Source organism: Primulina huaijiensis, chromosome 12 (genome assembly GCF_012295235.1).
Source record: "Primulina huaijiensis isolate GDHJ02 chromosome 12, ASM1229523v2, whole genome shotgun sequence".
In the NCBI taxonomy this organism is placed as follows: domain Eukaryota; kingdom Viridiplantae; phylum Streptophyta; class Magnoliopsida; order Lamiales; family Gesneriaceae; genus Primulina; species Primulina huaijiensis.
Window position 1 is genome coordinate 17,349,477 of NC_133317.1, and position 13,826 is coordinate 17,363,302.

At 38.1% G+C, this 13,826-nt stretch overlaps 1 protein-coding gene across 1 annotated transcript; it reads right to left on the minus strand.

Moving 5' to 3' along the window:
* Positions 1–7,429: 7,429 nt before the first annotated feature.
* On the minus strand, positions 7,430–8,668 carry LOC140989446 (uncharacterized mitochondrial protein AtMg00860-like). Its single transcript, XM_073458647.1, has 2 exons — positions 8,516–8,668; positions 7,430–7,993 (listed from the first exon to the last, which is right to left on the minus strand). The coding sequence occupies exons 1-2, from the start codon at positions 8,666–8,668 to the stop codon at positions 7,430–7,432; spliced, it is 717 nt and encodes a 238-aa protein (XP_073314748.1).
* Between the last annotated feature and the right edge of the window lie 5,158 nt (positions 8,669–13,826).

The window sequence follows — 13,826 nt, forward strand, 5'->3', positions numbered from 1 at the left end:
CTACGAATCCAACTGCCTATAATGATCGAGCAGTGCTTACTCAATTGGATTCAGATCTTACCTCTTTGCACTTACAGATAAAATTTTGGGAAAGAGATCAGGAATTGGTTATTCATGAAGGGCCTTCCGAAGAAGAAGAAGAAGAATCCACAGCACCGAATAAAGAACAAGCTCAGGATATGCCTCGATCCTCTGTTGCTGATCCTCAAATGTACTCAGAAGCTGACTTGACACTCGCCAATATTGATGAAATTATTCAGTCAGTAATTCAAGAATCTCAAACAGAGGAACTTGTTTCTGTATCAGTTGATCACTCAACGGATCGAGCAGTTCTAGAGGATCCCGTCTTACCTGAAGAGCTTGTTCAGCCTACTGACGTGCCAGCTCAGTCACCTGGTCAAGAAACTACTGAAAATGTGGAGGATCAGTTGCTACATTCTAAAAATATTCCAACTGACGAGCCAGTCCTCGTTTCAACTGAATCTCCAGCAGAAGCACCAGTTCTTGATGCTCCGACTGAAGATACCACAAATTTGCCTATTCAGCCGGACAATTCAGTTGCTACTCAGGATCCATCTTCTCCTCCCCCAGATCAAATTGGAGTTGCTGAAATAATTGTTCCAGAACAGACCATTGCAGAGACAGTTATAACTGACAGGACCTTAGTGGTCTTTGATCAAGTCTCCGAAGGACAAGCACCTGGAACTTCTGGACATTCACCACCTCATTCATCTAATGATCTTGAATTAGTTCTTGAAGAAATTCAAGATATTCAGAATAATATGCATAAAATGCTCTCTGCCATCTCTAACATTCAGCATACTCAACTCGCCCATTCTCTGAAACTGGAACATGCAGAAGTATTTAACTCAGAGAAACTGAAGGCAGTTCAAGCTACCGTGACCTCTCTTTCCTTTGCAGTTGCTGAAATAAAAAAGACTAAAGGTATAGCTGAAAGTCTCTCGGTGACTCAAAACACTATCAGTAAAAGAGTTGATGCTGTGGAGACACTCGTATCAAGATAGATAGACTTCATGCAAACCACTGTGCTCAATGCAGTCGCAGACGTAACCACTTATGTCAAGATTCTTTCAACCGATGTTAAGAGATTATCTGTCAGAATGGAGGCGTTTGACAAAAAGGGGGAATAGATCATCAGATCAGCAGTTCAATGGAGATCAGCTCAATGAATTTGATACAATGTAGCTACAGATTATTTCATTCAGATTATTTCATTCTTTTATTGTACGAATCTGTACACAACAGTTGATTATTTTAGCTACAACGGACTTGAAAATCATATAAGCTTCATTGATCAGTTATTAGTTGCTTAGTTTTGTCAAACACCAAAAAGGGGAAAATTGTTGGAAACTTAATTTCGGATGTTTGACAAACCGATTATTTATTAGAACTAACTGATCAAATATTCGATCTATACAGCTTGCCTAACTGAAGAGTATCGCGCATATTATCTAAGGCAACCGAACCCAGCTGAACTGAACTTTCGAAGAAAACCAACTGATCAGTTGAATTTAATTGAATTCTCGAAGACAGCTGACTGATCAGTTGGAAACTGATCAGTTGATATATTCAGCCGTATACTTCCTTCAACTAAACATGTGTCGGGAAAGAACATTCAACCGACAAAGAGACATAGCAGATTGCAACTAAATACGAAACGCCGCACTTCAATCAATACAGCTTAGAACAACACATTTCGGCTAAAGCAATTAAGACGCCGCATTACAATAAACGAAGCAAACAATTCCAAGGAATGATGAAGTGGCAATCAACGGATACAAAGATTCAAATATATCTCAAGTTACCGTTGGAAGGGAAGATTATAAATATGACAGAAGATCAGCTGAAAAAATGACGCGCACAGACTCTCTATTCAAAGCTTGTTGTTACTCTGTCAAAATTTTAGCTCACACTCACTTGATTTATTCGTAGCAGTCAATGCTACAATTTGAGCTCACTAGCACTTTGTAATAATCGTTAAATTCGATAGTGCTAAGATCAGTTATGCACTGAGAACATTCTGTAATACTAAGAGTTTCAGTTTTTGGCAGTGATAAGTCCAAACTGAAGTGGGTCAGTACAAATCTTGTATTCGATCAAAGTCTTTTAGTGGAAATCCTATCCATGAGATAGAAGGGGTGACGTAGGAGTAATTGAAATCTCCGAACATCCAGAAACAATACTTGTGTCTTTTATTTCAGTTTTGTATTCTATCTTTCAGTCAGTTAATTTTCGCAACTACATTAGTTTAACTAATTGTCATTGACTAACAAGATTCCGAGTAGGGANAGGGATATAATTAGGGGACGGGGATGGGGATGGCAAACCCGCCCCCCCCCCGTCCCATTGCCATCCCTAATTCCGAGAATCAGTTTCTCACCAAACTGAACTTAAAACTCGAAAAGATCAGTTATAATTGTGAGTGTTTATTCAACCCCCCTTCTAAACACTCTTGTTTCGTTAATCGATCCTATCATTATCTATGTTGATCACATGGGTATACAGATAAAGAAATAACAAACCATGAAATAATGAATTATATTAAAATAAAGATTGTTTATTACAAGTGAGTCAATAAATTTCCTAGCCAACAGTTGGTTTACAGGGCATTTACTCCAACAATCTCCCACTTGCCGTAGAGCCAACTACCCATAAACTTTAATCTCATTGCTTCGTGATGCTTCTCAAACAATGGACATGGAAAGGGCTTTGTAAGTGGATCGAAAACATTATCTGCAGAGGAGACTTTTTCGACTAATATATCTCCTCTTCTAACAATCTCTCGGATGATGTGGAACTTCTTTAATACATGTTTGGATCGCTGATAAGACCTTGGTTCCTTTGTTTGCGCAACGGCACCAGTGTTGTCGCAGTACACCGGGACTGGATCAACTCCATTAGGAATAACGCCCAACTATCGGACAAAATTCCTCATCCAAACTGCCTCTTTGGCTGCAACAGATGCAGCAATGTATTCAGCTTCAGTGATGGAATCCGCAACAGTGTCTTGTTTGGAACTTTTTCAAGAGACAGCCGCACCATTTGGCATGAAGATGTCAATTTCGAATCATCTACGTCACATTGGAAGCTAGAATTAGTGTAGCCTTCCAATTTCAATTCTCCACCTCCATAGACCATGAACAAGTTCTTAGTCCTTCTTATGTGAGGTCCATTACTCTAATGACAATTAATGATCAAACAATAATGGTTTGATTTAAAGCTGCAGCGGAAAAAAGGTTTAAATTACTTTAAAACGGACCTCAGGGCCTATAAAAATTTCGGCATGACCTCCCCGTAAGTAGGACTTCTCGAAAACTCAAGCAGCACTTTATATTAAAATATATTCCAAGTAGAGTCATTAAAACAAAAACCGAAGTTAAACAACCTATAGCCGCACTGGCCAGTACTAAGCAGAAATTAAAACTTACCAAATACTCACCAGATCATAAATATCACAGAGTCGACTCAGAACATCACAAAAACAACCAAATACCACTACAGATACACGAGGAATCTCCCTGGAAAATAAACTACAATACAAGACTGAAACAAACTCAAGACATACATATATACTAATTGGGAGACTCAACGGAACAGAACCAAGAAATCCAACCTCAATCCCGAGCTCCACTGGCGGAACCTCGGCCTGATGCTGCAAAATGACTCGAGAGATCTACCATGGTGCCCATAGCAACCACAGCAGCCCCCTCAGAAAACAACTGAGGTTAGGATTCTGGTATGAAACAGTTCAACAATAACAACAATAATCATAAATCATGCATAATCATATAATAAAATGTAATATGCAATGCTTGAAAGGCTCAACGAATAATCGGGATAACAGGAGCCAACAAACGGTACGATAACAACTGGAATAATGCTCGAGCAACAACACAGAGGAGCTACATCATCATGCAGCTAAACCGCCCTGCCAAGTATGCGAGGTATGCCAAGCTGTGCTGAATAACACCCCTGGCTCGGCCACCATACAGCTGATACGATGAAACAGGATGGCACAACAGAACGAACTAGATGACACAATCCCAGCGCTCACCTTAAAAGGCTACACCAACCACGGGATTGTTCAATCACATCTACGGTCTCATGTGTATAGGCCTATCAACCACACTATGATCCCGAGATAAAAAGTGCCAGATAACAATGGATATCAACAACGGGCTAACAATAACGATAGGGCTCAACATGAATGTCATAACAATATACCCTATGCTAAATGCCAATGATATGTCAGAATAATAAACATATATCACAACGAAAGCATTTAACAACTTACAACAGTCAACGAATCATAAACACGATCAGTGCAACACAGAATGACAATTAAACATAATTTATGTTTTACCGTCGTATGTTACCAAGCTGTAACATACCTATACCAACTTGACAACCCAATATCGACTTCACTTCAAGACTCTCAGCCTAAACAAAACAACAATAAGCCGATCATGAAAACTATATTCCATACCAATATCAGATTTGGCACAAAAGAGCTTAAAATTCGTATCTTGCTCAATATTAACTCAAATCAATATCCACCAATTGGAAATGAAAGATAACTCAAATATCTAACTTTTTGTAGACGAAACCATCTCTTGAATCTCAGTAGATTAATCCAAGAATTATCAAGAACACCCTGCAACTCAACAAATTTTTGGACAGAAATATCTTACAGAGCAGTTTCTAAAAAACCATCATAACTTGCACAATTCTTACTGGAATTTAACGATTATTATATCATTATGAAGACAACACAATGCTTTCCAACTTTAATTTGAATCATAAGTTCAGAATCAGATTGCATATATGCCATAATCCCGAAATACAGTAGGTGTTATACACATCACAATTTCATAATTCGATTTTGGCACATTTTGGTAGAAAAATCATAACAAATCCGTTTCTAATAAAAAAAACCCAATAATCTGGTGTCTATAAATAGAAAACTTAAACCAATACAAAGTTTTTTTAGGTGATTTCTACAAATTCAATCTACAAAAATCGCAGCAACACAAAAACTCTCACCCAAAAACCGGAAGAATTCACGTAGAAATAGAGCACCGAAACAGCAGCTTCGATCTACCCGTATCCTTGCTCAAAATTCGCAATTTCTGTCTTGAATCTAAGCCTAGGATGTTAGAAAGACACCTTTTTAGACCGATCGAGATTTCGACGTCGGACGGAGGAGATATGGCTACTTTGCCGCGGCTGCTCCTCAAGTGACGAGAATTGGGGGTTTTCTTCTTTCTTTCCTTTTTCCTTCCTTTTCTCACCTTGGTAAGTTGTGTGTCTGTATATGTATATATACAAATATATTGTGTATTTGGTTACTAAAATAGTAACTCAAGCCCGTTTATCCCGGTCTGTAGACATTTTTGCTCTCGTGTGTTATTTAAACTCTATATGTATTTTATATCGTTAAATTCTCCGATATTCTAAAATACATATTTTTAACACACTTCTTGAATTTATTTGGCATAAATAATTATTTTAATTTACATTTCAATAATTATTCCAATTATTTCAAATTATCGGATAATTAATTACAGGGCCTTACACTTCTCCACCCCTTAAAATAAATTTCGTCCTCGAAATTTCTGTTTATACATGTTCATCTTACACACAATACAAAAACATCAATACTATACTAAGAATCAAACTGATAAGGATAAGATGCTCTCATCTTCTCTTCTGTTTCCCACGTTGATTCTTCTACACCATGCCTCGACCACTGAACACGTACAAGTGGTATTACTTTATTGCGTAAAACTTTATCTTTACGATCCAAGATACAAACAAGATACTCAGTATACGATAGAGAATGATCAAGTTCAACCTCATCAGACTGAATCACACGAGATGGATCGGGCTCATATTATGCAACATAGAAACATGGAAAACATCGTGGATGCCAGACAAAGACTAGGGCAAATCCAAACGTTAAGCGCAAGTCCGAATCCGCTCAACAATCTCGTAGGGACCAACGAAACGAGGTGACAACTTACCTCTCATACCAAAACGAACAACACCTCTAAATGGAGAGATTCTCATAAACTCAAAATCTCCAACTTGAAATTCTAGAGGTCGACGACGTATGTTAGCATAACTAGCTTGCCGATCTTGGGCAGCTTTCATTCTCTGATGAATCAACTGGACTTTATCCTGCATTTCCTAAACAATGTCAGGTCCAGTCAACTACTTCCCACCAAATTCATCCCAACACAGAGGTGATCGACATCGTCTGCTGTACAAAGCTTCAAAAAGAGCCATACCAATAGTCACCTGGAAACTGTTGTTATATGAAAATTCTACTAGTGGTAAAGCTTTCTACTAATTGTCTTTAAAATCCATGACCGCTGCTCGAAGCAGATCCTCGAGTGTCTGGATCGCATGCTCTGTCTGACCATCTATTTGAGGGTGGTATGCAGTACTCATCGCAAGTCGTGTACCCATTTCTTTTTGGAAACTAGTCCAAAACTTTGATGTGAATCTAGGGTTACGATCTGAGACTATTGCAACTGGAACTTCATGAAATCTCACAACATTTTCAATATACAGACGAGCCATCTTCTTGTACTAATATGTCCTCTCATACGGAATAAAGTATGCCGATTTAGATAATCTGTCAACAATCACCCAAAAGGCATCGAAATGACGACAAGTACGTGGCAAATGCTTGACAAAATCTATAGCCACGTGCTCCCAGTTCCACTGAGGAACCTCAAGACTATGCAGTAATCCTCCAGGTCTCATTCGTTTTGATTTGACTTGCTGACAGATCATACAACGAGACACAAACACAGCCACATCCTTTTTCATATTCTTCCACCAAAACTGAGGCCGTAGAATATGATACATTTTTCTGCCTCTTGGGTGGATACTATATCGAGTACAATGAGCTTCTTTAAGGATGGCTGTACACAATTCAGGAATATCTGGGACAACAAATCTACCATTCAACCGAATAGACTCATCTGAGTGAATTGAGAAACCAGATTGGTGTCCTTGAGATACTAACTCATAAGATTTCAGAACTCGATCATCAGTTTTCTGAGCTGACTTTTCAATCTGAATCAACCCTGGCTCAACAGAAATCTGAGATACACAAACAACATTACCTTGTATTTGAAAATCCAACCTAGAAGTGGAAATATCCTCTCGTAATTTAGAAGCATGTATCGAGGATAAGTTAACATCAACAATCTTACGACTCAAAGCATCGACAATGACATTCATTTTTCTCGGATGATACTGGATCTCACAATCATAATCTTTCAAAAGATCCATCCAACGTCTCTGTCTCAATATTCAGATCTGACTGAGTGAACAGATACTTCAAGATTTTGTGATCAGAATAAATTACAAATTGCTCCCCAAAAAAATAATGTCTTCAAATCTTGAGAGCAAAAACGATAGCAGCCAATTTCAAGTCATGAACAGGATACTTAGACTCATGCAGTTTCAACTGACGAGAACCATATGCCACAACTCTGCCATGCTGCATCAGTACACAACCAAATCCTCGATTTGATGCGTTGGTACAAACAACGAATCCTCTAGAACAACTTGGGATGGTAAGAACTGGTGCAAAAGTCAATCTCTTCTTCAACTCAACAAAACTTGACTCACATTCATCAGACCAAATGAATCTCTGATTTTTCTGAGTCAGTTGAGTGATAGGTCTAGCAATCTTTGAGAAATTTTCGATAAATCTCTGGTAATAACAAGCTAAACCCATGAAACTACGAATCTCTGGCACATTGTTCGGTCGTGCCCAGTTCAGAACTGCTTCCACTTTACTTGGATCGACAGAAATACCATGTTGAGATATGACATGGCCCAGAAACACAACCCTATCTAACCAAAATTCACACTTGGACAACTTTGCGTACAACTTCTTCTTTTGAAGAATTTGAAGAACTAATCTCATGTGTTTAACATGCTCTTCTTCAGACTTAGAATAGACAAGAATATCATCGATGAATACAATCACAAAATGATCGAGATATTTAAGAAATACTCGATTCATCAAGTCCATAAACACATCAGGAGCATTGGTCAAACCAAAAGGCACAAGCAAAAATTAAAAGTGTCTGTATCTCGTGCGAAAAGCTGTTTTCGGCACATCTTCTTGTCTAACTCGCACTTGATGGTACCCAGAACAGAGATCAATCTTAGAATACACTGAAATACCTTGCAACTGATCAAATAATTCATCAATCCTAGGGAGTGGATATTTATTCTTGACAGTAAACTTATTTAGTTGCCGATAATCAATACACATCCACATCGTTCCATCTTTCTTCTTGACAAATAGAATCGGTGCACCCCACGGTGAAGAACTGGGATAAATATAACATTTACTCAACAAATCATGTAGTTGTTCTTTCAGTTCTTTTAGCTCGACAGGAGCTAAACGATATGGTGCTCGAGATATGGGTTCAGTTCCTTGCATTAATTCGATACTGAACTCAACTTCTCGTTCTAGTGGAAAACCAGGAATCTCTTCTGGAAACACATCAGGAAACTCATAGACTACAGGAATATCATAAATCCGTCGCTCATCTTGCGATAGATCAACAGCATAAACCAGAAAACCTTCATGACCAGAATCTAGCAATCGATTCATCTCAATGGCAGAAACTAGAGGAATCTTGGCTTAGAACCACGGCCATAGAAATTCAATTTAGGAGCAAAGCTAGGCCTGAAACGAACTATTTCTCGATAACAGTCAACAGTGGCACGATTTTCATTCAAAACATCCTTACCAATGATACAATCAAATTCATGCACAGGTAGGACAATGAGATTCAGATACAGAACATTTTCATCGTGAAACAAAACCGCATTGAACACCACATTATCATTGATAATCATTTTGCCCATTGGAGTAGCAACAGATAGATTTGAATTCATACTAGTGGTGCGAAGATCATGCAAAACGACGAATGCATGAGAAACAAAGGAATGAGATGCTCTAGTATCAAATAACACTCGTGCTATAAAACCACATAGAGTACAGTTACCGATAATGGCAGTACCTGGAGCTGCCTGAGATTCATCTTTAGTCAAGGAAAATACACGAACAGGTGACTGATTCTGTTGACCACCTTGCCCTCGGGTCTGATGTGAAGGGCGACTAAGCTGGTGGGAAGATTGGGACGTTGCTGGGAATCTATTACTTTGAGCTCCACTACCTGCCTGGGCTGATTTCCCCGTCTTACTAGAACAAACTCTAGCAAAATGACCTGGCCGACCACAAACATTGCAAACCCCTTGAACTCCAACACACTGATTACTAGAATGCTTGCCTCCACAGTGATCACAGTAAGGTCCACTATAGCGATATCCCCCACGGTTCCCAAAACTCCCTGAACTCGAAGAACAGAACCAAGTTTCTTAAATTGCTTCCCACGTGGACGAAGAGATGCAGAACCAGATTGATTGAACTGTTGCCTTCCCGAATGATGATGTTGGGTTAGGAGCTCAATTTCCACTCCTCTTAAGACTAGCTTCAGCCCTTTTTTCTATTTCCACTGCTTCAAGTTATGAAACTCTGAAGCCTTATAACTGTAAAATGATTTAAGACAATAACTTTCCTTAAACTTCAGCTTGAATATATCCCACGATGGAACAATCCTCTGAGTATCTAAGGTCATCAATGTAGTAGTCCACCACATTTTGGCACGATCTTTTAACTGATGCACAGCTAATCTCAATCGATGCTCTGAAGGATACTCAATCAAATCAAACAATTCCTCAATCTCAGAAATCAACAGTTCTGCTTTCTCATCTCCCTTAGAACCACTGAATCGAGGTGGATGCATAGAGTGGAAACAGACAACTACTCATCCATCCTAAGCTGCTCTAGTTGATCCGCAGCTTGCTCAACAAAAGTATCATCAACTATGAACACGAGGTCTACCACGTCCACGACCTCGACCTCGAGCTAGAGGAATCTCATCAACAGGAATTTGTCCACCACCCTCCATTCTATACGATAAAATACCAAAACAATTAGAATGGAAGTAAACAAATCATATAATCACATAAACATGTTATAAAGAGCACCCTGCCACTCAACAAATTTTCGGACAAAAATCTCCTACTCAGCAGTTTCTAAAATACCATCATAACTTGCACAATTCTTACTGGAATTTAACTATTCTTATATCATTACGAAGACAACACATAGTTTTCAAACTTTAATTTGAATCATAAGTTTATAATTTGACTGCATATATGCCATAATCCCGAAATACAGTAGGTGTTATACATAACACAATTTCAGAATTCGATTTTGGCACATTTTGGTAGAAAAATCATAACAAATCCGTTTCGAATCAAAAACCCAATACTTTAATGGCTATAAATAGCAAACTTAAACCAATACAAAGTTTGTTTAGGTCATTTCTACAAATTCAAATTACAAAAATCACAGCTACACAAAAACTCTCACCCAAAAACCGGAAGAATTCACGTAGAAACAGAGCACCGGAACAACAGCTTTGATCTACCCATATCCTTGCTCAGAATTCGCAATTTCTATCTTGAATTGAAGCCTAGGATGTTAAGAAGACACCCCTTTAGACCGATCGAGATTTTGACGTTGGACGGAGGAGATATGGCTACTTTGCCGCGGCTGCTCCTCAAGTGACGAGAATTGGGAATTTTTCTTCTTTCTTTCCTTTTTCCTTCCTTCTTTCTCCTTGGTAAGTTGTGTGTCTGTATATGTATATATACAAATATATTGTGTATTTGGTTACTAAAATAGTAACTCAAGCCCATTTATCTGAGTCTGTATTTATTTTTGTTCTCGTGTGTTATTTAAACTCTATATGTATTTTATATCATCAAATTATCCGATATTCTAAAATATATATTTTTAACACACTTCTTGAATTTATTTGGCATAAATAATTATTTTAATTTACAACTCAATAATTATTCTAATTATGCAAAATTACCGGATAATTAATTACATGACCTTACACTTAAGTACTTAAGAACATCTTTCACGGCCTTCCTATTTTATTGGACCAGAGTTCGCCTGATATCTGCTTGTAACACTCAGAGCGTAAGCAACATCAGGACGTGTCGATATAATACCATACATTATACTACCAATGGCTGAAGCATACGGAATACATGTCATCATCTCTATCTCTTCATCAGTTTTGGGACACATAGCTTTAGATAGAGTAACACCATGACATATTGGTAAATATTCTCTCTTGGACTCTTCCATAGAGAATCGCTTCAGAATGGTATCGATATAAGTGGCTTGGGTGATCCCCAACATCCTTTTTGATCTATCTCTATAGATTTGAATTCTCAATACATACGATGCTTCACCCATGTCTTTCATGGAGAATTTACTTGCTAACCATACTTTAGTTGATTGCAGTAATCCTACATCATTCTCAATGAGTAGGATGTATTCAACATAAAGTAGTAGGAATGTCACTGCACTCCCACTAACTTTATTGTTCACGCATGGTTCCTCATGATTTTTAGCAAAACCAAATTCCTTGATAGTGCTATAAAATCTGAGTTTCCAACTCCTTGACGCCTGCTTGAGACCATATATTGATCTCTGAAGTTTGCATACCTTATGATTACATATTGGAATTCTATAGCAATATTGATATTCTTTTTCTCTCTTTCTCTCATCCTTCCGTTTATCCACACCTTTCTTCTGTATATTGTTTTAAACTTAGAATTATGTATCCCTCAGGCTGAGACATATAAATTTTTGCTTTGATGTTTCTATTGAGGAATGCAGTCTTTACATCCATTTGCCATATCTCATAGTCATACCATGCTGCTATGGCTAGTAGTATTATGATGGATTTAAACATTGCAACTGGTGAAAAATTTTCCTCATAGTCAATTTCTTGCCTTTGAGTATAACCTCTTGCAATAAGTCTTGCTTTGAAAGTCAATACCTTCGCCCATCTGCCCCAAGCTTTCTTTTGTAGATCCATTTGCATCCTATGGGAACGATTCCCTCAGGTGGATCCACCAGTGTCCAGACTTGGTTTGAATACATAGAGTCAATTTCAGACTGCATGGCTTCATGCCATTTGGTAGAATCAGTATCAGATATTGCTTCTTTGAAGTTCATTGGATCACATCCAACACAAGGTTCATAATGGCCTTGTTCATGAAGAAGCGTGTATCTTGCAGGTGGTTTGATAACCCTATCAGACCTTTTAGGAGCGTGTACTTCAACTATTGGTTGTTGGGAATTAGATTCAACTTCTACATTTGATGGAGTATCTTGAATTTCTTCAAGTTCTATCATCTTGCCTTTTCTATCTAATAGAAATTTCCTTTCCAAAAAAGTGGCGTTTCTTGAAACAAACACTTTTGCTTCATTGGGGGTGATAGAAATAACAGAAAGGAAAGGCGACGATGTGCAAGGCAGGGGAAAAGCTTCCTTTCTGGATTTAAGCGATCTACTGTTTCTTCAATCGAATGGAGTAATTAAATAGAAATGGGTTGGGCCCAAATGGTTATTGGGCTCTCACATTCTCTCTCACTAATAAAAGATTTCGTCCTCGAAATCTAACATACACAACACTGATATCAAAAACATTACGATTGATAATACATAGGAAATTCAAAATACATCGCGTAATTCATTACATTCTCAAACAAATGAGGCCATTCTTGTCGCATCTTTGCCTCTAATTCTCACGTAAATTTTTCCCTTCTATGTCTACTCCATTGTACCAAAACCAATGGAATCGTCTTGCTCTTGAGTTGTTTTTTCTTGCGGTCCAAAATTTGCACTGGATGTTCAACATAATTAAGGGAATTGTGCAACTCCACATCCTCTACATTCAAGATATGAGATGTATCTGGCTCATACTTCCGCAACATAGATACATGAAACACATTATGCATCAAAGACAAACTAGGCGGCAAGTCTAAACAATAAGCCAATGCGCCAATCCTCTCAACAATCACATACAGACAATATAGCGCAGAGCTAACTTACCTTTATGTCCAAATCTCATAGTACCTCGGAATGGTGATACTTTCAAGAAAACATAATCGCCCACTTGGAACTCTAAATGTCTACGCCTTTTATTAGCATAACTGGCTTGACGATCTTGGGCTGCTTTCATCCGTTTTCTGATCAATTCAACTTTATCTTTCATGTCATTAATAAATTTTGGTTTTGACATCTCTCTTACTCCTACATCTTCCCAACATATCCGGGATTTGCACTTTCTTCCATACAAAGCTTCAAATGATGTCATAACAACTTTTGCCTGAAAACTATTATTGTAAGATAATTCAACCAAAGACAATGATTCTTTCCAACCATCTTTGAAATCCATCACTACTGCCCGTAACCCATCTTCAAACGTTTGAATGGTTCTTTCTGACTGACCATCTGTCTGTGGGTGATAGGAGGTGCTCATAGCCAACTTTGAACCCAAAGCTGATTGCAAATTTCCCCAAAATTTCGAAACAAACCTTGGATCACGATCGGATACTATGGTTATTGGCACACCATGCAATCTCACTACATGATCAATGTACAGTTTCGCCATTTTCATACAAGTACAAGTACGATCATACGGAATAAAATGAGCTGATTTAGACAATCTATAAAAAATCATCCAAATCGTATCACAACCACGATTAGAACGAGGTTGATGTGTCACGAAATCCATAGCAATGTGCTCCCAGTTCCACTGCGGCACTTCAAGACTATGTAACTTTCCACCAGGTCTCATTCTCTCAGATTTAACTTGTTGACACGTTAAATA